This window comes from Mustela nigripes, chromosome 14, assembly GCF_022355385.1.
Source record: "Mustela nigripes isolate SB6536 chromosome 14, MUSNIG.SB6536, whole genome shotgun sequence".
NCBI lineage: Eukaryota > Metazoa > Chordata > Mammalia > Carnivora > Mustelidae > Mustela > Mustela nigripes.
This window is the reverse complement of record NC_081570.1, coordinates 24,230,988-24,257,818: the sequence shown is the minus strand read 5'-3', so window position 1 is coordinate 24,257,818 and position 26,831 is coordinate 24,230,988. Positions and strand designations below refer to the sequence as shown.

At 46.0% G+C, this 26,831-nt stretch overlaps 2 protein-coding genes across 5 annotated transcripts in view; one reads left to right on the top strand and one right to left on the bottom strand.

Moving 5' to 3' along the window:
* The first annotated feature begins 260 nt into the window (after positions 1-260).
* SYNC (syncoilin, intermediate filament protein) lies at positions 261-18,367 on the top strand. Of its 3 annotated transcripts, XM_059377058.1 has the most exons (5): positions 261-578; positions 6,507-7,659; positions 14,748-14,872; positions 15,048-15,124; positions 16,263-16,351. In XM_059377058.1, the coding sequence occupies exons 1-5, from the start codon at positions 526-528 to the stop codon at positions 16,271-16,273; spliced, it is 1,419 nt and encodes a 472-aa protein (XP_059233041.1). In that variant the 5' UTR covers positions 261-525; the 3' UTR covers positions 16,274-16,351. The 3 variants fall into 3 exon arrangements, with proteins under 3 accessions (XP_059233041.1, XP_059233042.1, XP_059233040.1); XM_059377059.1 differs by lacking the exon at positions 15,048-15,124 and having other exon boundaries at positions 16,263-18,367; XM_059377057.1 differs by lacking the exon at positions 16,263-16,351 and having other exon boundaries at positions 14,748-15,131.
* Positions 17,457-26,831, bottom strand: part of RBBP4 (RB binding protein 4, chromatin remodeling factor) — a 24,117-nt gene continuing 14,742 nt past the window's right edge. For both annotated transcript variants that reach the window (XM_059377061.1, XM_059377060.1), the window contains exons 7-12: positions 26,625-26,751; positions 26,413-26,490; positions 23,297-23,373; positions 22,895-22,952; positions 22,693-22,803; positions 17,457-18,464 (exon numbers count right to left, since the gene is read on the bottom strand). In XM_059377061.1, the coding sequence (XP_059233044.1) occupies positions 18,399-18,464; positions 22,693-22,803; positions 22,895-22,952; positions 23,297-23,373; positions 26,413-26,490; positions 26,625-26,751 (517 nt within the window). In that variant the 3' untranslated portion in view covers positions 17,457-18,398. The remainder of the gene's footprint in view (positions 18,465-22,692; positions 22,804-22,894; positions 22,953-23,296; positions 23,374-26,412; positions 26,491-26,624; positions 26,752-26,831) is intronic.

Below are 26,831 nucleotides of genomic sequence, written 5' to 3'. Positions count from 1 at the left end.
AGGCTTCCGACTGTCCCCAAACGCACGGGGTGTGGCCGTGACCCCGCCCCCCAGCCCTTAGGACAGCTGCGGGGGACAGTGCGCTCCGGCCTCTCCCCCCACACCCCCTCCACCCGCGCGGGTGGGGATCGCAGGGCGCCGACCTGTGCGCGCTGGGGTGCTGGGTGCCTCTCAGTCCCCCAGCTCCCGAGCCCTGCCCCGCCGCAGAGCCACCCTACCCCCCGCCCCCGCAACTGGACTCTTGGAAAGAAAGGGTGAGAGAAAGAAGGTTCGGGAAGATCTCGGGGCCGGCAGATATGGGAGACGCAGATCGGCCACCCCCCACCCCTGCCCCCGCCCCAGGCCGCACGGCCTGCTAGCTCCTCCTGCGGGCGGGGAGCTGGGGCCAAGTGGGCGCGCCCGGCCCGGGGCGGGCGGGATCCGGTGTCGGCGGCAGCTGCCAGTGCGGCGGGCGCGGGCGCGGAACAAGCGGCCCGCGGGGCGGGCTATTAATAACGCGGCCGCCCAGCCCGGGGTCGCGCAGCCATGGCAAGCCCGGAGCCCCGGCACGGCGGGGACGGCGCAGCCCAGGCCGCGAGGTAGGACAGTGCAGGGCCCGCGTCGCCGTCCCGTGGGGAGGGGGCGCTGGATGAGCCCCCCACCCCCACGCCCCAGCGAGCGCCTTCTGTCCTGGCTGGGGGTGGTGGGCCAGCCGGGGTGTGGCCCTGGCATCGGGCGTAGCCACCGGCCGAGGGGAGACCGGGGAGGCCCGGGGTCCCGGCACCTCTGTTTGTCCGTGGCTTTTTATAGTGCCCACTCCTCCTCCCGGGGCTGTGTGAGAAGAATCCCTTTCGGACTGGTGGTCATCAACCATCAAATGCCACGGGGCCAGACTGGCCGAGGACGCTCGCTCCCGTCTTTCCTTGAGACCTCACCCCCAAATGCAACTGGAGATGGAGGCCTCCGTTTGCTGAATTCGCTGTGTGGAAGGGACTTGGTGCAAGGCTGGGCGGCTGCCAGCTGGGAGTTAGGAGTCTGTTCTGGTGGCTCCTTCTCTCCTGTTTGAGGCCTGGGATGGGGGTGAGGAGGGTCGCCCCTCCCGGAGCAGGAGGGGGGTCCTGGCAATGGCCTGGAGGCCCTGGAGGGGAGGCCTTCCCCCAGTCATCCACACTGTCCTCTAACCACTGCTCAGGGGGAAAGGGCCTGTGGCTCAGGAATTTGGGGCCAACATGGAGGATTTCTGCCCCAGGTCCGACTACAGCCCTGAGAAGGTAGAGGTCCAAATCCGCACGCCGTCCCCTCCTTCAGTGTCCCACACAGCACTCAGCGGACTGTGGTTTTACCCATACAATCACCTGTATTGCCGTGTACACATTCAGGTGCACGCACAGGCAGACACACGCCAACTCCTGGCCGCACTGTGCCACAGACACTCCTGGCCATGGCACTGATGCAGAGCTGGGAGCCTTTGGAGTTCTATAGGACCCGCAGGGGCTGGCAGGGGCAGGCTGCTTGGTGTCCAAGGAAGCCTGAGGTCAAGGGTCCCAGCTGAGTGGGCTCCTCAGGCCTTGAGCCTCTGCCCATACTCCCCTTTTCCCCAGCTCCTTAGAGAGTGGCAGCTAGCTGAGTGAGGGCAGCGTCTAGCAGCGGCCAGACGCTGGGGTGGGGGAGGTGAGGGAGGCAACCATAGTTCATGGGGTAACAGTGCTGCCTGGGAGTCAGGGGGATGGGGTTCCACGTCTGGCCAGGTCACTTGACCTTGGGCAAGTTTCCTCTTTGGATCTCAGTGAGCTTCTCTGCCTGCCTTCCTTCTACAGAGCCCCACCCTGGGGTCCACAGGGAATGAGAACTGTACTTGTCCTTAGGAAATGGACTCTCAGGGGACACTCCACACTCACTGGTATAACACAGAGCATTAGGTGCAAAGATGAGCTGTACACAGAGGGCCTTGAGAACGGGATAATGGCTTGTCTGTGAAATACTTTGCAGGAGAGACATGGTTTGAGCAGGGCTCTAAGGACGAGTAGACACATACGAGCAGGTAAATAAGTCTATTTTGATCGGTAAGCTCCATTAGACCTGCTGTAGCTGTTGCACCTGTTTTATTTTAAATATTTTATTTATTTATTTGACAGAGAGAGACACAGCGAGAGAGGGAACACAAGCAGGACAAGTGGGAGAAGGAGAAGCAGGCTTCCTGCTGAGCAGGGAGCCAGATGCGTGGCTCAGTCCCAGGGCCCTGGGATCATGACCTGAGCCAAAGCAGATGCTTAAGGACTGAGCCACCCAGGCGCCCCTGTTGCACCTGTTTTAGAACTCATGCCTGTTCTGGGAACAGAGGGGTCAGCGGGAGCTCCGGCCAGCCTTGGAGCTGGATGCCATCTTTTCCAGGCTCTGCCACTCACTTACAAGTGGTGGAACTTTGAGTGAGTTCTTTGCTTGGGGCTTCGGTTTCCTCATGTACAAAATGGGGTAAGGGTAAAAGATGAGCATCACATACATGACTATTTGTGTGAACGATTTGGAATCCTGCCTTGAGCGCCGTTCCATCATTCCAGGGGAGATCACTCAGCAAGAGCGTGCGGGGGCCGTCTGCTAGGAAAGTGGGGGCTCTTCTGAGGATCGAAGAGGGGCTGGCTGGCTGAGCAGGTGCAGCATTCCGGGCACCGAGGAGCGCTACCTTTCTAGGTAGCACAGGACCGTTTGCTAATCAGATGATGTACAACACGCTGTATTTTCTCAGCAGGATCCGTTAGACACAGTGGGCTAGGAGTAGGAGGTGTGAAAGTGTTAGTGCATATTCTGGATTGTCAAGCACGGGGTGGGTGGTGGGGAGTAGAGTGAGCTGAGGCTGCGAAGGGATGTTGGGGCCACATCGTTAAGGGCTTTGAATCGATGCTGGGCCGTGGGCTGTGTGTGCGTGAAGTGGGGCGGCAAGGCTATGTTCGAGCAAGCTGTGGCACTGTAGAGAATGGATTGGCGTGAGAAGGAAGAAAGCCCGTTGGAAGGTGGGCATGGGAGTGCCGGTGTGCGAGGGGATGACTTGGAGTAGGGCCCTGGCAAGGGGATGAGGAGGGGACAGAGACTGGAGACTTTCTGAGATCAGTTAGTTCTCAGCGAGTTGGCTCTGTGAGGGAGGGAAAGAGCTGCTTAAGGATTCTTTGCCTCACCCACCTGCTGTATGAGGCTGCGCTTCTCTGCGCCAGAGAATATGGAGGTAGCGAGCCCGGGGAGCTGGGTAGCTTGAGATACCAGGTGACACCAGGTGAAGAGATCTAAACAACACCCTGAGGGATGGGGACAAACCAGGTGATGCTTGGGGCTGTCTCCAAGCTTTAGGTTTCAGTGCAGGTGCTGGGTTCTGGGAGGCCAGTGACGTCGGGGGCCTGGTGAAGCCACACTGGTGGTTTCCCAAGGACCACCGTTGAGACACAGAATGCGGAGACAGGGATTCCTGGGGTGCTAGAGAGGAGGACAGAATACACAACGATTTAGAAGAAATCTGGGGATGCCTGGGTGGTGTAGTCAGTTAAGCATCTGACTCTTGATTTCAGCTCAGGTCATGATCTCATGGTTGTGAGATCGAGCCCCGCGTTGGTCTCTGTGCTCAGCGTGGATTCTGCTTGAGACTCCCTCTCTCCCTCTGCCTCTGTTCCTCTCCCTACTTGCCCATGCTCTCTCGCTCTCTCTCTCTCTCAAAATAAATAGATCAAATCTTAGAATAAAAATAATCTGTAGTGGGAACTTGAAGCTAAGATATAGAGCTTAAAACCTGGACATAAGTAGGCTTGTCTTTTATTTTAAGATTTTATTTTTAAGTAATCTTTAAAGATTTTAGTATTTATTTGTCAGAAAGAGAGAGCACGCACAAGTAGGGGGAGCAGTAGGCAGAGGGAGAAGCAGGCTCCCTGTTGAGCAAGGAGCCCAATTTGGGACTCGATCCCAGGATCTCAGGATTGTGACCTGAGCCAAAGACAGATGCTTAACCGACTGAGACACTTAGACACCCTACAAGTAGGCTTTTTCAAGACAGAGAAATTATTATTATTATTTTAAAAAATATTTTATTTATTTTTTTGACAGACAGATCACAAGTAGGCAGAGAGAGAGAGACAAGGGAGGAAGCAGGCTCCCTGCTGAACAGAGAGCCCGATGCAGAGCTCGATCCCAGGACCCTGGGATCATGACTTGAGCCGAAGGCAGAGGCTTTAACCCACTGAGCCACCCAGGCACCCCAAGACAGAGAAATTATTTGATACAGGGGCTTTTCATTTATACATTATAGCTAAGGTAGCTTTCTTGAAAACGATACTCAAATTTAGTCTGTCTTCTAACTGGTGCCAATGGGGTATCTGAGTTCCCTTGAGCAAACTACTTAATCTCTTTTAACTTCATTTTCCCGATCTGTAAAATGGGGAAAATAAATACAATTACCTCATACAAATGTTATGAGGATTAACTGAGTTGAGAAACATAAACCATTCAGAACACAGCCTGGCACATGTAAGACCTTTATAAGTGTCATTTATTGTTGTTATTTCCATGGTATTTTATATTTTCAAAAAATTGCTTAGAGATCCAAGGTAGGTAAAATGCAGTTGAAACAGGAAGGACCAGAGCCATCTGAAGGTCAAAGAAACAGGAGGCTATTCCTTAAGAGGCACTGGTTAAGCTAGCAGGGAGCCGACAGCTGGGTTAAGGAGCTTCTCAGCCAGAATCACAGAATCTGAATTCAGAGTCTTTGACGGGAACGTCTGGGTAGCTCAGTTGTTGGGCGTCTACCTTCGACCCTAGGTCATGGTCATGATCCCAGGGTCCTGGGATCGAGCCCACATGGGGCTCCCTGCTTGGCAGGGAGACTGCTTCTCCCTCTCCCACTCTCCCTGCTTGTGTTCCCTCTCTCGCTGTGTCTGTCAAAAAAAATAAATAAAATCTTAAAAAAAAAAAAAGAGTCTTTTGACAGACCAGAGGAGCCAATCCTAACAAGATGAGATCTTGTTTCATTTTGTTCTGTTTTGTTTTGGAGTGCGGAGGGGGGGTTTGGGGGGGAAGAGGGGAGGTTTGAAGGGGCAGAGGGAGAGAGAGAGACAATCTCAAGCAGGCTCCATGCCCAGAGAAGAGCCCGACGTGGGTGGGGCTCAATCCCACAACCCTGAGATCATGACCTGAGCCAAAATCAAGACTCAGATGCCTAGGGGCGCCTGGATGGCTCAGTGGGTTAAGCCTCTGCCTTCAGCTCAGGGCATGATCTCGGGGTCCTTGGATCGAGCCCCACATCGGGCTCTCTGCTCAGCAGGGGGCCTGCCCCCCCTTTCTCTCTGCCTGCCTCTCTGCCTGCTTGTGATCTCTGTCAAATAAATAAATAAAATCTTAAAAAAAAAAAAAAGACTTAGATGCCTAACCGACTGAGCCACCTCGATGCCCCAAGAAGATGAATGAAGTTTTACAGGAACAAGAGAGTGATTTAAAAGCACTTGGTGTGGAAGTCTTGTGTGTGTGTGTGTGTGTGTGTGTGTGTGTGAGAAAACTTCTTAAGGCTTTTAGTCAAACTCAGTATTTGCCAATGATATGATAGAGCTGTTCTATTACTGGCCTTTAGCAATAGGTGTATAGTGTCCAGAGATTCACTGCTCAGAGCACACCCGGGTGCTGTTTCCAATACCCATCCCCAAGGAACGGCGACAATTTGGAGCCTAGTCAAAAGGAAGTGACCCAAATGAGGAGGGCACTGGACATTTTGGCATGCATGGAATAATCAAAAGATGTTCGTTTTCTTTAGGTGTCTAAAGAACTTACATGGGAAAGGAGGTAGGTTTGTCTGATCCTAGAAAGAGGAATCAAGCCTAGGTAAAAATTGCAGACAAGGATTGCCTGGGTGGCGCTGTTGGTTAAATATCTGACTCTTGGTTTCTGCTTAGGGTGTGACCTCAGGGTTGTGAGATGGAGCCCAGGTTGGGCTCTGGGCTCTGCATGGAGTCTGCTTGAGTTTCTCTCTCCTCCTTTTGTTCCTCCCACCATCCTCACTATCTCTCTAAAACAAATAAATCTTTTTTTTTTTTTTTTTTTTCCTAAAGACCATTTATTTGACAGAGAGCACAAGGAGGGAGCAGCAGGCAGAGGGAGCAGGGAGCCTGACGGGGGGCTTAATCCCAGGACCCTGGGATCATGACCTGAGCTGAAGGCAGATGCTTAACCGACTAAAGCAGCCAGGTGCCCCTAAAATAAATTAAAAAAAACATCGCAGAGAAGGTTTTACTTCAGCGCTAGAATTTTCTTATGACAGTGGAACAAATAGTGGTGGCTCAGGTGTGAGTTTCTTGGCCTTGAAGGTCTAAACACTGACATCACGGGGGTGTTGCTGGGGGACCTGAGCTATGCGTGGAGGGGGACAGACTGATGGGAGGGAGCAGACAAGTGCTCTCTGAGATGTGGGAACCGGATATGGATATAAATAACCCTAATGGTTGCCGTTGCCAACCATCCTGGGATGGTGGCTGTCCTCTCACTTTAAGTCATTTCTCTTGCAGGGAGACAAGAGCAGAAGCCACTTCTCCTCTTGAAGAGGAGAGCTTGGAATCCCCCCATGAGCCCAGGACTCTGGACCCAGAAGTGACTCTGTCTTTGAAGGGGACCTTGAACTTAGAGGACATTCTCTACCTGGGGGACACAGGTGACCTTGATGAGCTAGACGAGATACTGTGTGTGGAAGAGACGGAGCAGCCTGAGGAGACCCTGTACATCGAGGAGACCAGGCAGCCAGGTGAGGCCCTGCACGTGGACGAGCCTGTGAAGCCAGAGGAGATCCCCCGTGTGGAAGAGCCGGCGCAGCCGGAAAAGAGCGCAAGCCCAGAGCAGACCGGTGATGGGGGAGAGACGGTCACATGCGAGGAGAAACCCAGCCCTGAGGAGGGCCTCAGCACCGGGCTGAGTGCCAGCACCGAGAGCCTGAGCATAGAGGACCTGGAACTGCTGGAGCAGCGTTTCCAGCAGTGCGTGCAAGCCGTGGCCCAGCTGGAGGAGGAGCGGGACCAGCTCATCCACGAGCTGGTGTTGCTCCGGGAACCGGCCCTGCAGGAGGTGCAGCGGGTCCATGAAGACATCCAGGTGGCCTACAAGCGGCACGCCCAAGCCGAGCTGGAGAGGGACGGGCTGAGGGAGGAGATCCGGCTGGTCAAGCAGAGGCTCTTCAAGGTGACCAAGGAGTGTGTGGCCTACCAGTACCAGCTGGAGTGCCGCCGGCAGGACGTGGCCCAGTTCAACGAGCTGCGGGAGGCGCTGACCGCCCGGGCGGCCCAGCTCTCCGAGGAACTGGCTGGGCTCCGCGAGGCCTACCAGAAGCAGAAGGAGCAGTTACGGCAACAGCTCGAAGCACCGCCAAGCCAGAGCGACGGGCACTTTCTGCAGGAGAGCCGGCGGCTCTCTGCCCAGTTTGAGAACCTCATGGCTGAGAGCCGCCAGGGCCTGGAGGAGGAGTACGAGCCTCAGCTGCTGCGCCTCCTGGAGAGGAAGGAGGCGGCAGCCAAAGCCCTCCAGAAGACCCAGGCAGAGATCCAGGAGATGAAGGAGGCCCTGAGACCCCTGCAGGCAGAGGCCCGGCAGCTGCAGCTGCAGAACAGGAACCTGGAGGACCAGATCACGCTCGTGAGGCAGAAGCGGGACGAGGAGGTGCAGCAATACCGGGTAGGCCCCCCCCCCCGGGCGCCCCAGAAGTGCAGCCCGTTAGTTAGCTCAGGGCAGGCACCATTGACCCAATCAGTGGCCTTGTAGGCACTCCAAAGGCTCCTCTCCCGCAAGGGATGTATGCCCCCCCAACCCCCCCTCCCCGCCCCGGCAGCCACTCCCTTCCCTGCTCTATCCACTCCTCACTGCGCTCAGGCAGGCCCGGGCTAGGCACCGGAAGCTGTCTGCACCCCTAGTGCGCGCAGCACCCCAACATTCAGTCCTCTCGTTAATTTTCCGAGTCAAGTATTGGTGCTTTCAAAGATGAGACAGGCTCAGTGCGCTGGTCTGTCTGTCTGGCCCTGATGTCTGTCTGACCCTGTCTGTCTGACCCAGTGCACTTTCCACCTTACAGAATCACGCTTGGGTAGAGAGAGCGGGAGGGGTGGAGGCTAGTCGGGATGTTCCTTCTCTCCTTCCCTCTGTACTCCCCCTCGGGTCCTACCTGTCTCACCTCTGCCTGAAGCTTCCCAGTTGTAAAACTGGGATGAGGGACACTTGGCGGGCTCTGTTTGGTAGGGCACACAACTCTCCATCTCAAGGTTGTGAGTTCGAGCCCTACACTGGGTATAGAGATTTCTTTTTCCTTTTTCTTTCTTTCTTTCTTTTTTTTTTTTTTTAAAGATTTTATTTATTTATTTGCAGACAGACATCACAAGTAGGCAGAGAGAGAGGAGGAAGCAGGCTCCCCACAGAGCAGAGAGCCCAATGTGGGATCCCAGGATCCCAGGACCCTGGGGATCATGACTGGTACCAAAGGCAGAGGCTTTAACCCACTGAGCCACCCAGGCGCCTCAGTATAGAGATTTCTTAAAAACACACACAACTGGGATGAAATCTATAAAGCTCTATTCTTCATTTTTTTTTTTTTTTGTGCGTTGTCACCATTTCACTTGCATTTGAGTTACTTCTGATTAAGTCTGAATCAGTTCTTTTTTTTGTTTGTTTTTAAGATTTTACTTATTTGCTTGTCAGACTGAGAGCACGCACAAGCAGGGGTTGCTGCAGGCAGAGGGAGAAGTAGGCTCCCTACTGACCAGATGTGGGACTCCATCCCGGCACTTTGGGATCATGACCTGAGTTGAAGGCAGACACCTAACCTACTGAGCCACCCAGGCGCCCCCAATCTCTTTATAGACAGAGAGGGGTATAAACACTAAGTTGAAAACACAATTTTGTTTGTCTCTCCCACAGACTGTGAGCTTTCAGAAGGGAGTATGGTTTACTTATTTCTGCCACTCCAGCTCAGAGGACACATCAGTTTAATGCTGACGTAAGCATCACTGACCACTGGGAAAGCCCCTCAGAGCAGTATTTTCCTCTTTTGAAACACACATTCCTTCGGATAAACTTAAAAAGCTTATGCCCTTCCGGAGATTCTCATACATCCTACAAGGAACAAATCCTCTGTTGAAAATGGCTGCATTCACTTTATTCAAGATTTTGTCAAGCTTTCTGTAGCTTGTATTACGACAGCAAAGGGGTTTTTGGTCCTAATAGTGAATATATTGTGTACTACCCTCAGTAACCCCCCCCCACTGCTTTTTTAATTGGTTCACAATCTAGTGAAGGAGTTTTATTTATTTTTAAATAAATACTATCCCTTTTTTTTTTAAGGTTTTATTTATTTATTTGAAAGACAAAGATCACAAGCAGGCAGAGAGGCAGGCAGAGAGAGAGGAGGAAGCAGGCTCCCTGCCGAGTAGAGAGTCCAATGCGGGGCTCGATTCCAGGACCCTGGGATCATAACCCGACCCAAAAGCAGAGGCTTTAACCCACTGAGCCACCTAGGTGCCCCAATAAATACTATCCTTAACAGTTTGTACTCACACAGACATTAATATTTGTAACCCGGGGGAGAAAGTAGCATGTGGGATTTAAGAGAGGTGAAGATAAGAGTGCTATAGGATAATGAAATTATTTTAGTCATCGGTTAAGTCACAGAACACTTCATAGAATAACAGGTGTTATTTGAGTTGGCTATTGAAGTTTAGGCAAGATCTAGACCAGTGCTGTCCAAAAGAAGTACGCAAGCCACATACAGAATTTTAAACTTTCTAGTAGCCACATTGAAACAGTAAGAAATAGGTGAAAGTAATTTTGATATATTTAACACAAGATATGCAAAATATGTAGAGACTTGGCTCCATGTGAGAGTTGAAAAACTGAAAGCTGGGGTGCCAGAGTGGCTCAGGTCATGATCCTGGGGTCCTGGGATTGAGCTCCATGTCAGGCTCCTTGCTCAGCGGGGAGTCTGCTTCTCCCTCTGCCCCTCCCCCCACTCATGTACGTATATATGTGTGTGTGTGTCTCCCCCTCTCTCTAATAAATAAATAAAATCTTAAAAAAAAAACACCCCCAAAACCTGAAAGGTGATTTGAACTGGAAAGGCAGGTTGGGTAGTCTGAAATCCAGACTAGGTAATGTGCAGACGGCTGTATCAGTAAAGGTATTTGATTTAAGGGAGTGACAAGACTGCCTCTCTGCTTTTAGAAAAAGTACTGGTAGCAGTGTGCAAAAATGGGCCGGAGACCTAGAAGCTAGGGGACTAATGAGGAAGCTATGATAGGTAAGAGGAAAAAATGGTAGTGGGAATACGAGGAAGGGGAGGGATTCAAGAACAAATGCAGGCCACCGACTGAAGAGGTTTGAGGTAAGAAGTCACCGGGGTGTTGTGGCCACCGACTGAATGTGGCCACCGACTGAAGAGGGTTGAGGTGAGAAGTCACCAGGGTGTTGAGACCTCAGGCAAGGCCAGCTGGGACAGTGGTGCCATCAACAGGGAATCCTCTGGGGGTGCTTTTTTGTTTTTTAAAGATTTGAGAGAGTGTATAAGCAGGGGGAGGAGCAGAGGGAGAGGGACAAACAGACTCTGTGCTGAGTGCAGAGCCAGACTTGGGGTTTGATCTCACGACCCTGAGCCAAAACCAAGAATCAGGCACCCGACCCAACCGACTGAGCCACCCAGGTGCCCCCTCTGGGGAAGTTTTCTGACACAAAATGAGGGTTGTACGGTTTCCTGCCCTCCCCCACCCTCCTGCCATGATTTTCATCTCTGAACTGGCTTTGTTTCAGATTTGATGGTCAGTGCAGCTTCCCAAAGATCATTTTATGACAAACAATCTTGATGAAATGTCTCCTACTGCTGTATCATAAAGTGGGAATCAAGGTCTAAGTGAGCAAATTCTTCTTTCTGAAATGGCTTCCCGGACTGCCAAAGGTCACTTACAGCACTGGACTACTTTTCAAGGGTACCCTTCACTCTTGTGGTTGTAAACTTTGCCTCTTTCATCACCATTATCTGTTCATTCAACAAATACTTTGTTAGTGCCTACTTACCATGTGGCAGGCAGTGAGCTAGGTACTGGCAGAAGAGAGGAGATGAGAAATGGGGGCGGGGATATATAGTTTATAGTCAGTATTTATAGTCCAGGAAGGATACTGGATAAAATGAATACATTTTATAAAATCTAAGACACTTGATTTTCTTAAGATTTTACTTATTTGAGAGAGAGAGAGCGCGCGCGCAGGAGGAAGAGCATGGGGGGGGGGGCGGCAAAGGGAAGAGAAGCAGGCTCTCCACTGAGCAGGGAGCCCCATGTGGGTGGGACCTGACCCCAGGACCCTGAGATCACGACCTGAGCTGAAGGCAGATGCTTAACTGACCAACTAGGCCACCCAGGCCCCTAAGACAATTGATTTTAAGATGCACCCTGACCTGAGATGTTAAAATGTGAAAGCCTTAGAATCAATGAAATTAATATTCTTCAATCTAATAAACACTGTGAAAGTTGTAGGAATAAGGCATTATACCAGTGAAGTAGATATAATTACCCCTGCCTGGGGAAGCACAGGGGAAATTTCATTTTTAACAATAGCTGGCATGTATTTTTCTTTCTTTACATGTATTAATTCATTTACTCCTCACCTGTCTGTGAGTTAGGTATGAATTAATCATTCGTCACCAGAAAAATGAGAAGAGATGAGACAGAGAAATTAAGTCATTTGTTCAGGGTTGTATGGCTAGGAAGTGATGGAAGGAGGACTCTGACCTTGTGCAATCTAGCTGAAGTTCACATTCAACTTCACAAGGTGTTTGAGCTGAGCCTTGAATACATTCATTGGGTAGACAAGGGAAAGGCATTCCAGGCAGAGGAACAACTTACACAAAAGCGTGGAAAGACAAAAAGACATTGTTAAGGGAAGTGAGCTCAGTGTAGTTGAATCATATGTAAGCAGTAGACAGATGTGGCTGGAGAGGTGGACTGGGACCAGACTGTCAAGGGTTTTTTATGTATTCAGTCAGTGGTTTTCAAAGATTTTATTTATTTATTTGACAGAGAGAGATCACAAGTAGGCAGAGAGAGGAGGAAGCAGGCTCCCTGCTGAGCAGAGAGCCCGATGCGGGACTTGATCCCAGGACCCTGAGATCATGACCTGAGCCGAAGGCAGCAGCTTAACCCACTGAGCCACCCAGGCGCCCTCAGTCAGTGGTTTTCAAAAAAAAAGGTTTTCTCCAAAGCCACAGACCCTTTTCCCCAAACAGAATCTTACATGGAAAGGTAAAAACGAGGAGCCACTTTCTGTGGCAAGGGCACTTCAATATGGCCTCCTCCTGGGGTTTCATGGAGAAATTTGAGGACCACTGAAGAGCCATTAGATAGGATGGCAGCAAAGTGAGCTGTAGAGAATGAGCTCTAAGCCAGGGGCAAATCCTGGCTCTACCACTTCTTTTTTAAGTTTTGTTTCACTAAGCTCTATACCCAACATAGGGCTTGAACTCATGACCCTGAGATCAAGAGCCACTTGAGCGACTCTTCCCGTTGAGCCAGCCAGTCACCCCTGGCTCCAGCACTTCTAACTGGGAAACTCTGGACAAATTACTTAACCTGTGACTGCAGTCCCTCACAGTGCACTGGGATTAGGAGTAATACACGGCACAGGGCTGGTACAGCGGATGAACTAGGTAATGTTTGTGAAGCCCTTGCAATGGTGCCTGGCACATATGTACATGCTCTTAAAAACAGTGAGTGGGATGAACTGAAAGAGCCTGGAAAGACCACTCATGAGGGAGAGATAATGTAAGATACATGAAGTAAAATATTTGGGTAGGATTTGGTGACTGGTGTAGTAGGCGGAACGAGGAACTTGCTGAGAATGTTGTCGAGGTTTTTAGCTGAATTTGGGAGGTCACTTATGCTGAACTATGGAATGTCTACTGTCTACATATTTCACATCAAGCATTGTGGGTAGGGTGCTAAGACAGAAACCTACAATCTGACTGGGAGTTAGACACGAATAAAAAAGATAGTGACAACACAGCAGATGCTGTCTAGGTGACAGGCCCTATTTCTAGTACTCGAGAGCCACATGAGGCCCATAGTGGCTTCCATACCACATAGTGCAGGCTACAGCAAAGTTTGTATGGAAGAGTAACATTTGTTCCAGTTAGAGGTAAGGGTCAAACCAGAGGGGGTCTGAATGGCAGACTAAAGAGGTGGAAAGCCTTTGAAAGACTGAAACGATAAAGCAGTTTTGGAAAGTGAATCTAGTTGGCGCTACACAGCATTGAGACTGGATGTCTTTAATGGCAGTCACTATGGCAATATTTACTTCTTTCTGTGACATCGTTCCTGTCAATTTATCACTCATGGTACAGATTGCCTTCCCAAGCGTGTACTTTAACACCTCGCCAAAATAAAGGTTTGCTGGCGATCTCTGGGAGGCTTGGGAAATTGGGGCAGAGAGGTATGCAGATGCTTCCCTTCAGAAGACAGCTTAGATGGTACGGTTGCATCTCTGTGTGGTGCCAGAGTATGGCTAAGGCACTAAAAAAAGGCCTTTTGGTAAGGTTGGTGGAAGTCGGGATTCAGCGAGTATCAAACGCCACAGATTGCTGTGCTACAAGCCCACCAAGGATGGCTCAGAGAACCAATTATTTGGATCCTTCTAGTAACAGCATGTACCCAAACTGGATTCCTATCTTCTTATTCTTCAAAATCTGAGGTGAAGTCATTACCCCTTTAAAATAGACATTCTGACTTCAACCTTCCCTTCCCGTCTCCCTCAGTCTGTGGAACAAGGATTCACGCCAGCCAGCAACTATGCCAGAGACGGACTTGCTGACATCTTCCTTACCTCACTCCTCAGGCATTAATTCGAGGCAGAAACAGTTTACAGAACATATCCTGTCTGGGTTTGGCAGAATGGGAAACAGTTATCTTAAGGCTCCTGAGGGCCTCCAGGGCATGGCTTCCTCATCTTCCAACTTAGCACTTTGGAATGAATTCAGTCTTTTAGTATAATGAGTACAGGATATAGGAAATTAACAATTATGACAGCCAACATCCTAATAAAGCCCCTATTTGCATAATAGGATGTTACAGTTAAGTACCAGGTAGCACGATCTTGGAGTTCAAGGAGGTTCAAATATGAAACTTGTATTTACTGTTTTCCTATGAACAACTGGACTTCTAGTAGCTGAACTCTTCTGGAATTAGTTAATAATTGCTTACAAAGAGTTGATTTCTTTTTGTCTTTTTAAAGTAAGCTCCACGCCCAACATGGGGCTCGAACCTAGAACCCTGAGATCAAGAGTCACATGTTCCACAGACTGAGCCAGCCGGGGGCCCAAAGACTTGGTTTAAGTTAAATTAAGTCGCAGATGATAGAAAAACGGATTATCCTAACAGAAACAAACCGGCACAGAGCCAGAGGTCCATAAAACTCTCAGCACACCGATGAGAGGACCAAAACCCTCCCCCACACTTAACACTGCAAAACAAACAAAAATCCTCTGAGCACCCACCCACCCAGTGCAGGATTCTATTAAACAGTCATCTGCAGGTACAGACGAGACTCCTGTCAGGTCCCCATCGGCAAAAGCAGGATCGCTCTGTCCAAACGCCTCTTTGAACTTGTTTCTCAACCTCAGCACTGGTGTGAAAGTTAAACCATGTGTAAGAAAAGTGCTTTATCAACTGTAACGGACAGTGTCCATTGTGGTACTGTTCTGCTCCTTAGAGACGTTCTTGTCCTTCCCGCTGCAGGAACAGCTGGAGGAAATGGAAGAGCGACAGAGGCAGTTGAGGAGCGGCCTGCAACTCCAGCAGCAGAAGAACAAAGAGCTGGAGCAGCTGCGGATCAGCCTCGCCGGAGAGCTCTCTACCTATAAGTCAGTTCTCGCCGGCGCCCCGCTTTTAACCGACGCTGGCAGAGGGGATGGTGGGGAGGGCAGGTGTTGCTCAGGGGAAATTTCACTGAGCAGGGAAAAGCAGAACAACAGCTTGGGACAATATTCAAATTGTGCTCACCCATGACAGATGGAAAACGGATCTCTTTTTTTAAAGGGCTATGCTACCCAAGAGCCTGGGACAGGCTAATGCTCCCACTTCTCAGGCAGGTGGAACGGAGACTCAGTCCCAAGGTGATCCTTGAGGGTACAAGAGTGGTGTTTGCCCTGTTGCTGCTTCTAACAATACTAATGCCTTAAGAAAACTTAGAGTGTGTCCAATGACAAGTCAGGTAGGAATAATGCGTACCTCCACATTGCCTGGTTTAAGCGTTCAGGGGTCACTTGGAACGTTTCGGTTTCTAGCAGGACTCAAAATATGCTCTAATTATTGCCAGGAATTCGGTAACAGGATGACACATCCGGGCTCTATGCATTCTTACTTTCCTTGGCCTATCCTACCCCATCTGCTATTCATAAATAGCTTCCTTAGAATAGCAGAGAAGAGAGTTATGCTACCTAATTCAGACTATGACAAAGGAGGCCAAAAGGCTAAATTAATCTGTAAGTCATAAAAAAGGCTCAAGTGGGTGTTGTTTATAGCCTGTGGGACAGGATTACTGCTTAATATAGGAAATAAGCAATATACCTATCCATTAATTTCTTTATATACTAATGTTCTTATATTCTGTATAAAGTCCTATATTCTCTCGAATAAAGAAACTAAGGAAAAAAGGTCTGGGTCAAGTTGTATACTAGACAGATGCCCATAAATCTTATTCTTAATTTCCCAGTTAATCTTGTGTCTTGGATACAAACTCACAAATAACAATTATTAACCAATACTTTTCCTAACTTACTAGCATTTTTTCTTTTACCGTGTTTTATCCGGGCATGACTGATTATGCTTATTGTTTGGGAGATTAGAGAACCTTGTAATTGAGGAAAATGATATGTCAAACACCTTTGTGCAGATCAGATTAAAAGTACAAGAGGCAAAGGGCAACAACTCCTCTTAACGAAACGAAACTACAGAATCCCAGTTACTCTAATACTCTTGTAAGGTTAACCTGGGCAGAGAAAATCTCTAGCTAGCCCCTCTCTTCACCACCACACAGGTTACCATTCATTCTGTTCTGCAAATAAGAGGCACCCAAATAGGCATTTGGCAAGGAGAAATGCATCCCTAATCCTATGTAAATTACACTCTAGCAATCTCTCCCCAATTTAGCACTAACTAAACTTCAGAAGTTCATTGGCATGAACTTTACACTGTATTATTTCAAGTTGACCCAAGTATGAACTTATTTTTTGTCTTTTCTCAATTTTACAGGGGCTGTTTAGAAACGTATGGCCGAATCTGTAACCCAGAAACAACAGCAAAAAACTTTTTAGCAAAGGATAACTAAGTACCTTTTGGACATACTTTTTTCCAGAGAAGGGAGTGCCAAGGACTTGGCAAGCAGTTCACCCTGGGAATGCCACAAATACTGGCTGACCTGTTTAAAAAGAGTTGAAGGCTGGCTGGAGGCAGAATGCCATCAGTCAGGACTTAGGTGGAGTCTAGTTCATAGGCTGCTGGTACCAATCTCTGTGCATGCAGGAATGGAAAAATGAGCCTTCTGTCCTCTGGCAGCAACTCCCACGTGCACAGAGTAAAGGATGGATGTATGGACAGACACACTTTAGTGTTGTGAAGAATGTATCTTGCCTTGTGTTGACCCAAAACAAAAATCTTTTTTTGGAGGTAGGGTCAAAAAGGCAGCCGACTTTCACGATATGGGTTTACAATTTGAATTCCTTTGTGCCATGAGTGTTAGACTTTAAAATGAATTCTTTTACAAAGTTTTAGTCTGTGTGGACTCATACAGTTTACTCCTGTGTCAAGATAATTTTCACTACACTCTAAAAGAACTACTGACTTGGAAAAAAGAAACCAATCTAGATTTGAACTGAAAGGTTTAAGGGTACTGATATTTTCCCAAAGACTGTGCTCATGAAAATGATTTTCAGTCAGTGATGTATTCCTTTAAACTGAGTGACTGGCAAAGAGCCAGGCATTTTATCTGGTTATGGCACTTGGTGATAAAGGCTTTCAAGAGTCTATTTGTAACTTCTAAATACAGGCCCCAGTGAAAAACATACTGGGGAGATTCAACCTCTCTATGGGAAAAGGTTCAATCAAACACCTTTTCCAAATTTAAAGTCTGCCTTAAATGCTCTCTGCCACATTGCCTTTGACAGTCTTAGAAGTCCATGTAGTTCTCTAGGGACAGACTTCAAAAAGATGTTTTGTTATCAAAGACTAGTCCGTGTACCTCTGGCTCAGTGTTTTATGTCTTGCACTTTCCCTGGGAAGGAGTGAAGCTCTTCCATCGCTCTGGGTTTATTATATTTAATTCCACTTTTGATAGTCAAAGACCATATACAGTAAAACAGTCCTCTGAAAAACTGTTAGAGAAGCCAGACTGGTGTTTGATGAATGTTATATACCGAAAAAAAAAAAAAAAAAACCCACCCATCGGCATGGGGTTACGTAGAAAAGCAATTTATTCCATTATAAGCACTTACACAGTTAGTCATGGAGAGTAACAGGCCTGCTGGTGAAACAGGTCACCCAAAATAGAGATGGTACCAAACTAGTGGTCAAGGACTAACTCCTAAAAAAAAAAAAATAAAAATAAAAAAAAAAAAGCAACACTTATCCAGGATTAATTTAATTTTAAAAACAAATACAAGCTATCAATTCACTCTTCTCAACTCAACTGGACAGTCTACCTGTGGTATGACTGTCAGGTAAAAACATACATCTTTACAACTTGGTGGTCCCAAGTTTTTTAAAAAAACCATTTCACAGAAAGGAAAGAAATATGAAAACAGCTCAAGAAATACACTAACAAGCAAAAATATATGGGGAAAGAGGAACATATAGTTTTGACTTAACTGAAGAAACTGAGAGGAGACTGGTCTACATAGGGAAATGTGCATCCTGGAAAGTCAGGTGTGAAAACTTTAGAATAGGAATTTATATGACTTGAATCTCCCCCATTTCCTGAATAAAAACAACATCTTGTGGTATTTATACTTCATGGCTCAGACACCTACCTCACTTGGCTCTATCCTTCCTCACTTTAGCCTTTGCTTAAAAGGAGTCTGTAAAACTTGGGGATATAGCCTAAGAAGAAAAATAACCACACCCAATATTCCCCTTTCTGTGGCTACGTTAGACCTTTTGTTACTAGAAAATTCCTGAAGAAAATTTAAATATAAGTCTGTGGCTTTACTGAATCAAGTCCCCCAGTTAATATTTAGAAAACACCCTCTGTTTGGGCTAGTAACATCGTTGATGGTACCTATCATAGAGGGATAGCCAAACAAAGTCTGTGTCTCAAAACCAGTGTTAAATCAATCTCAGGGTTGAGAGGGGGGAAAAAAGGGGAGTCTAAAATCACAAGAAGTGCAGACATATCTAGGACCCTTGTCCTTCTGGATCCACGCTTCCTTCAGGATCTTCATCATTGTAAATGTTCTCTGCCTGCCCAAAAACAAGAAAAGGATATTTAGTAAACATGAAGGATACTTCTTGAAGTTAATGTTTCAAAAACAGAGGTGGCCAGGGAGAGAGACTGTGAGCCACAGTCTCTGTAGCAACTATTCAACTCTGCAGCTGCTGCATGAAAGCAGCCAGGGACCATCTGAAAATGAATGGGTATGGGTGGCTGTGTTCCAATAAAAACAGGCAGCTGGCCCACAGGCCAACTAGATTAGGACATTCCCACAAAAATGAAGTATGGTAACTGTTTGTCCTGATACTCAACCTTCAGGAGTCCTTCTACTGGATATTACTGACAAGAGTCAGAACGTAAAAACAACACAAATGTCCATCAAATGACCAATGAGTAAATAAAAATGTTACCTGGCAATGAAAAAAAAGCTAGTCACAGATTACATTATTTAATTTATACTAAGTGTCTGCAACAGACAAATCCATAAAGTAGCCTGGGGGTTGCCTAATGCTGGGAGGACTGGAGGAAAATGGGGAGTGATGCTTAATGGGTAAGGGGTTTTTCTGAGGGATGAATTACTGTGATGATGGTTGTATAATTCTGTGATTATGGTTAAAAAAAAATTAGAAAGTCTTCATTAAGAGCGCCCCCTCAAACCATGGGTTTTTAAATCAATTTATAAATATTTTTAAAAGAAAACTGCTCTAGCATAAACTCTACTTCTGTTACTCGATGAAAACCTTGCATCCAAAGGCGTAATCTGAGATAGAGAAAACACTTTCATTTGCGCAGTTTACTGTTCTACTTAGTATCTACTACCCACAAATCACTAGGCTACGTGCTGCAAAGGATGGGATAGTCTTATCTTTAAAGAGCCTGTGATCTGACTGGAAAAGTATACATTTGTGTGATGTTTTCTGATGACAAATGTGTAGTGTCTTTTTCACCCAATTGGCTGTCCAACAATTCAATTCAATCCAATCCTGACACTAACTGCGCGTGAAAGTAGTGTTAGACCCCATAGGTTAAGGGGCTAGTCCCACAAGACTATGATCCTCGCTTTAGAGGCCAGCATCAAGCCCGGAGTGCTCAGACTACCCATGCACTTCTGCCCAACTTGGTTATCAACTCAGGTGTTCCCACACGCCAACCCACCTCCACTCCTCGCCCCCTTAGGGTTGATGATTCGCTGCAATGACTCATGGAATCCTGAACATGCTTTACTTACTATTACCAGTTTACTACACGCCTTACAACTCAGAAGAGCCAACTGGCAGTGAAGCACAGGGCGAGGTGAGAAGGGAATACAAAGCTTCTAGGTCTTCTCTGGGTAGCTAGCCATCAATATACCCAACAGTCCAGAAGCTCATCGAATCCAGAGGTTACACAGAGCCTTTTCAAGAGTTTTACACAACTCAATCCCCTCTGCCTGTGGGTAGGAGGGACTGTAAAGTTTTCCAATCACCTGTTTGGTCTTTCAGGAGACCAGCCCTATCCCGAGGCTTTCCAGGGGCCCTAAGTTACCTCCTTAGCCTAAACTCAGGTGTGGCCAAAAGGGACTCCTTATAAACAGCAACAGAGACTTCTATCACTCAAGACAACCCCAAGGGTTTTAGGAACTTGGACAAAGACCAAATAGTTACTTGTTTTAGAATTCTTTTTTATTTTTTCTTTTACCACCATTCTAAAAAAACTTGAGTCAAGAACACCCTGGCCTGAAGGTGATGTAGTTCGATCTCCTACATTCCCATGGCAACTACTAAAATATCTCCAAATGACAGGCTACTCAAGGCAGCACAATTCACCTTCCTGTCAGAACTCTTAACTTTTTATATTAATTATACGTGGGTGTATTACAAGGAAAAAGATGAGGCAGATTTTCTGTTTACACATGTAATATACATTTACTATTACAAATTTTAATATTGAAAGGTATAAAGAAGATATCCAAAAACTCCCTAAATATACCAACCACATTATGGCAAACAAGCTGCTGCTTTTTTTAAATGCCCTTAAAAAAAAAAATAAATTATTTATTTGAAAGAATCAGAGAGACCACGAGGTGGGGAAAGGTCAGAGGGAGAAGCTGACTCTCTGCCAAGCAGGGAGCCCGACGCGGGACTTGATCCTAGGACTCCAGAATCATGACCTGAGCTGAAGGCAGTCACTCAACCCAGTGAGCCACCGAGGGCTCTGCAAACAAGCTTCTAAACAATTGCATATAATTAAATTCAAGACTAGCTACAATAATTTTATTTTTTTTAAATATTTTTAAAAAAGATTTTATTTATTTATTTGACAGAGAGATCACAGGTAGGCAGAGAAGCAGGCATAGAGAGAGGGGGAAGCAGGCTCCCTGCTGAGCAGAGAGCCCAATGCAGGGCTTGATCCCAGAACCCTGGATCATGACCCGAGCCGAAGGCAGAGGCTTTAACCCACTACGCCACCCAGGCGCCCCAATAATTTTATTTTTGTTTAAAAAGATTTTATTTATTTATTTGAGAGGATGGGGTGGGGAGGAGAGCACATGTGTGTGTGAGCAAGCGAGGATGAGCAGGGTTAAAGGGGGCACAGGGAGAAGCAGACTCTCCACAGAGCAGGGAGGCGAATATGGGGCTTGATCCCAGGACCTTGGGATCATGACCTGAGCTGAAGGCAGCTGCTTAACCAACTGAGTCATCCAGGCACTCCTAGCTACAATAATTTTAATATGAGGAACTATAACATGCTATTGTTCTATAATCTGCTTTTTTCCTACTTCATGTCCTGACTATCTTATAAAGAAGTCTGGATATACCATATAATTTGTAAATTTCATAGGCCACAAAAACTCATTTCTTTTTCATTTTATTTCTTTAACTTTGATTAATAGTGCTATTCGTTAAGAAAGTTGTTTCAAAGATTTAAAAAAATCTGACAGAGAGCATGCACGCACATACAAGCAAAGGGAACAGTAGAAGGAGAAGCAGCAGCAGGCTTCCTGCTGAGTCGAAGGCAGCAGCTCAATCAACAGCCACCCATGCATCTTAAAGAAATTCTGATTATTAAAATACTTTCCCTCATATTGAGCCAAAAACTTTCTTCTGGAGATTATTCCTGCCTCTAGATCTATGCTAAAACAACAAAAACTTTTTTTCAAATCTTTTCATTAATCAGGCTACCATCACTCAAGTTATGCAATGAAGTAAAAAAATTGTGGTACAAAAATACACATCAAATTGCCATCTTAACCATTTTTAAGTGTACAGGGCATTAAGTCCATTCACCCTGTGTGCAACTATCAACCACCATCCAACTCCAGAAGGCAAGTGCTTCTTATATTGCTCTATGTTATACATTACAGTTATCTTTATTAAATTCCAAGCACTTTGGAAATTCAAGTAAGGGTAACACTTCCCATCTAGGGTATAAAGAACAGGAAAGTTCTTGGAATCTAGTAATATTTCACAGAGAAATGGCAGTATCTGATGCTGTACCATTGTGGTAGAAACTGTGCGAGGCATGTTCAAAGCCACAAGTCACTTCAAAGGAATGACCATTCCCAAAGATTCAACTGCTAGTAGTGGGGAAAGGAGGAGGCCAGCAAGGAGGCTACTGCAAGAGTTTAGCAAGTAGTAATGGGAACCTGACGAAAGAGCCAGGGTGTGAAGTACAAACCGGAAAGCTGGGCACTACGTGTTTACCTGTAAGATGAGTACAGATACAAAAAACAATGCAGACAGACAATGCAAAATCTGGTAAGTAAATGAGAACTAGAGGTAAACAGATAATCAAGAACTCTTGAGGGGCGCCTGGGTGGGTTAAAGCCTCTGCCTTCTGCTCAGGTCATGGCAGGATCGAGCCCCTTGTCAGGCTCTCTGCTCAGCAGGGAGCCTGCTTCCTCCTCTCTGTCTACCTGTGATCTCTGTCAAATAAATTAAAAAAAAAAAAAAAAAAGAAGAAGAAGAAGAAGAACTCTTGAGTCTTCAAGTTGGTTGAGCTGGGGGATGATGACACTGGAGCCATATACAAAATAGGAAAATAGGAGAAAATGGGAATAAGGAGAAAGGGAGAGAAGTCTGGTCTCCTTGAGTCTGAGACACCAGTGGGATAAGCAGATAAAGGTAATGAGCAAGCATGTGAAAATGATAACGTGCAACAAGTGTTAAAGTCATACTTGGGAGTAAACTAACCAGAGATGCCACTTATGGTCTGTAAATATGAAGTGATACTCCATTTCACTGACCTCATGTCCCCCGAATAAATGGGAACACTTACCATTTGCCACACTTGCATGATATTGTCTTCTGATACAGAACAAATCACCCAAGGTTCATTGGGATTCCAGGAGAAATCAGATATCTTGGCAGTGTGACCACCATGAATAAACTGGAAGAGGGAGGAAAACAAAGATATGAAAAGCAGATAGAGAGCAGTAAGTAACAGAGTATTTCAATATTACTCAATGTGCAGAACATACCAACAATTCTGGTGGTCCATCTTCTGCATCTTCCGGGGATTGTTCCTCTCCAATTTTACTAGCACAAAAAGATTTAAAAAAAGTTAAAACAAAACAAGAAATTAAAACAGATTTGTCCCAAGTAACTACTTTAGAAAAGTATAAATAAAGAAAATATCTCCAGGGGCGCCTGGGTGGCTCAGTTGGTTAAGCGACTGCCTTTGGCTCGGGTCATGATCCTGGAGTCCTGGGATCGAGTCCCACATCGAACTCCCTTCTCAGCAGGGAGTCTGCTTCTCCTGCTGATCTCTCTCCTCTCATGCTTGCTCGCTCTCTCTCTCTCAAATAAATAAATAAAATCATTTAAAAAAATTATTAAAAAAAAAAAAAAATCTCCACAAGAGTAACCAATACAAGACTTACCTTAAATCCCAAACATTCAGTCTGCGATCAGTACCACTGGAAGCCAAAATGGTCTCATTGTGAGGCGACCACTGAACCTACAGTAAAAATGAAGGAAAGAGAAAAACTGTAACTTAGAAACCTGAGGGTTGGGGTGTCTGGGTGGCTTAGTTAGTTAAGCATCTGCCTTTGGCTCAGGTCCTGATGCCAAGGTTCTGGGATAGAGTCCCTGCTCAGGCCTGCTTCTCCCTCTCCCTCTTGCCCCAGCTCACGCTCTCTCTCTCATTCACTTGCTCTCTGTCTCTCAAATAAATAAATCAAATCTTAAGAAGAAAAAAAAAAAAAGAAAGAAAGAAAACTCAGGGGAAAATACCTAAATTATACTTAACAATTTAAAAATTTCATAAAAAAGAAATCAAAGTATTTTAGACATTATAATTAAAACTGACAGATAGAGGGGGTGCCTAGCTGGCTCTGTTGGTGGATCATGCAACTTTTGATCTCAGGAGTTTTAAAGTTCAAGCCCCAGTTTGGGTGTAGAGATTATTTTAAAAAATAAAACACAAAAACAACAAAAAAACAAACAAAGAAACCCAAAAAGGGTGCCTGGGTGGCTCAGCTGGTTGAGCATCTGCCTTTGGCTCAGGTCATGATCCTGGGGTCCTGGGAGTGATACCCGTATCAGCTCCTTGCTCAGCAGGCACCTGCTTCTCCCTCTGCCTGCTGCTCCCCCTGCTTGCACTCTGACAGATAAGGAAATAAAATCTTAACAACAACAACAACAACAAAAAACCTGACAGGTAGATAAGATGGTCCTAAACTTAGGACTAAACCTTTTGTTCTATTTCTATTTGTGTGTGTGTGTTGTAAAAATTTTTAATTTAAAAAAAATTTTTAAAAAATTGTTTTTAAAGACTTATTTATTTGACAGAGAGATACAGCAAGAGAGGAACCTAAGCAGGGGGAGTGGGAGAGGGAGAAGCATGCTTCCTGCCAAGCAGGGAGCCCTACTTGGGGCCCGATCCCAGGACTCTGGGATTATGACCTGAGCTGAAGGCAGATGGCTAACAACTGAGCCACCTAGGCACCACTTTAATTTAATTTTAAAAGTATTTTATTTTTTTGACAGAGAAGCCAGACATCAAGAGGGGGAACATAAGCATGGGAGTAGGAGAGGGAGAAGCAGGCTTCCTGCTGAGCAAGGAGTCTGATGCAGGGCTCAATCCCAGGACCCTGAGATCATGACCTGAGCGGAAGGCAGACACTTACCAACTGAGCCACCCAGGTGCCCAAGATTTTAAATTTTAAGTAAAATATTTCATATCAAGATTTTTTAACTTTTAAATAAACTCCACCCCAACTGGGGGCTGGAACTCATGACTCTGAGATCAAGAGTCACAAGTTCTACTGACTGAATCAGGCAGGTGCCCTTCATTTTATATTTTTGAAGCTCTGATCTTAATCTACTCTTACTAATTCTGGCTTCTGGCCAAATGTGATCCAACTCTGACCTTAAAACTAAAGTACAGAACACATACATACAGTATCTATTCTCTCAAGTACTTATTATGAATTCAATATTACATATAAAACTGATTAAAAACTAAAAACAAAACAAAACCACCAAACGGATAAAAAACTGACTCCTTACGATAATGATTTTATTAAAGTTAGCTACCACACATACAACAATCACATACTGTTACACTGTCTGATAAGAAAGTCCTAGCTTCGTGGTACAGATAAAAGGGCATTAGTGACCAATACTTAGGGAAGAATTTAGATACTCTCCAGGCAGGAACACCACTACAAGCAAGGACAAAGAGGATAAAGACAGAAATGTTCACTGGAGCAAGCCAAGAGTAGAAAATAAGGTTAAGTGAGACAAGGTACAGAGGAGTATGGCTCACCTAGAGCCTAAATCAGAGGCCACTTTCACACACCAAAATTAACTTAGACCACACTTTTTAAAAGATTTATTTACTTATTTGAGAGAGAGAGAGAGAGAGAGAGAGAGAGAAAGAGAGTATAGAATGCACAAGCAGGGGGAGCAGCAGGCAGAGGGAGAAGCAGGCTCCCTGCTGAGTAGAGAGTCTGATGTGGGACTTGGCAACAGGACCCTAGGATCATGACCTGAGCTGAAGGTAGCCACTTAATCCACTGGGCCACCCAGACACCCGCTCTCCCCATTTTAAAGATTTTATTTATTTACTTGAGAAAAGAGTGAGCACAAGCTGTGGGGAGACGCAGAGAGAACAGCAGACTTCTCACCGAGTAAGGAGAACAATGTGGGGTTAAACCCCAGGACCCCAGAATCATGACCCGAATCAAAGGCAGACCCATAACTGACTAAAGCACCCAGTGCCCCACCCTTAAGTTCTAATGCTTAACAACCTTCTGTTATGGTGAATCTAAATGGGCCTTCCCTTGCTATAAAACTGTAAGCTCTTTAATAGCAAAGACTATATATAACCTATTTCTCACAGTGTGTTGGCAATAAGTGGTGAACATAGTGCCACATTTCTTGAATTGAGTCAGAGAGCTTTTTGCGTGTTAAGAAAGGAGCTTAAACTGATGAGGCAGAAAACATGGAGCTAGTACTTTAGGCTTCAACAGCAAAATCAACAGACATGGCAAGTTCTGGAAATCAGGGAAGATACAATGTCAGGAACATGAATTATTGAGCACTGATTTTCTTTTCTTTCTTTCTTTCTTTTTTTTTTTTTTTTTAAAGATTTTATTTATTAATTTGACAGAGAGAAATCACAAGTAGATGGAGAGGCAGCCAGAGAGAGAGAGAGGGAAGCAGGCTCCCTGCTGAGCAGAGAGCCCGATTCGGGACTTGATCCCAGGACCCTGAGATCATGACCTGAGCCGAAGGCAGCGGCTTAACCCACTGAGCCACCCAGGTGCCCCAGAGCACTGATTTTCTTAATACCTCAAGAGTGTAAGTCACCAAAGACCAGTTTGAGGAAGTACAGAATTAACAATCACATTTCCTACAGAGATGAGCATAGATGCGGAGATTTCTATTACTGGTAATAATGGGATAAAGTACAAGTGTGCCTACTTACACAGCCTACTCACATATCCAGGTTTTCCTTAAAATAAACAAATGTAGCATTAGTTTCTCTTACCTGGAATATTTCATCCTTATGTGATTCAAAGGAATGCAACTTAAGTTTCAGATTTCTCAGATCCCACAAGGCAACAGTCTATATACAAAAAAGAAAGCAAGAGCAATCAGTAATTTTTTATGAAAAGAAAACAAACTCACAACTGAAAGATTTTGTTTACTCAAAGGAAGCAAAAGAAAATTTTTCTTTCTCTTAAAATGAACCAAACTGACCTTGTCGGCTGATCCTGTGGCCAGAATGAACTCACTGTAAGGATTGAAAGATAGGCAGTTCACTTCAGCAGTGTGAGCATCAACTGAGTGGCTTGGTTTGGAAGTATTGTTTGAACGAGTATCCCAGCTTTAATATAAAAGAAAAAACAGGAAAAAAAGCTTAAAATGGGTAACATAAAACTTAGACAACAAGGAAAAAACTCAAAC

Coding starts and splice junctions, on each gene's coding strand:
- SYNC (XM_059377057.1), top strand. CDS start 526: ATGGCAAGCCCGGAGCCCCGGCACGGCGGGGACGGCGCAGCCCAGGCC. Junction 579..6,506: donor GGCGCAGCCCAGGCCGCGAG/GTAGGACAGTGC, acceptor TTTCTCTTGCAG/GGAGACAAGAGCAGAAGCCA. Junction 7,660..14,747: donor AGGAGGTGCAGCAATACCGG/GTAGGCCCCCCC, acceptor TTCCCGCTGCAG/GAACAGCTGGAGGAAATGGA.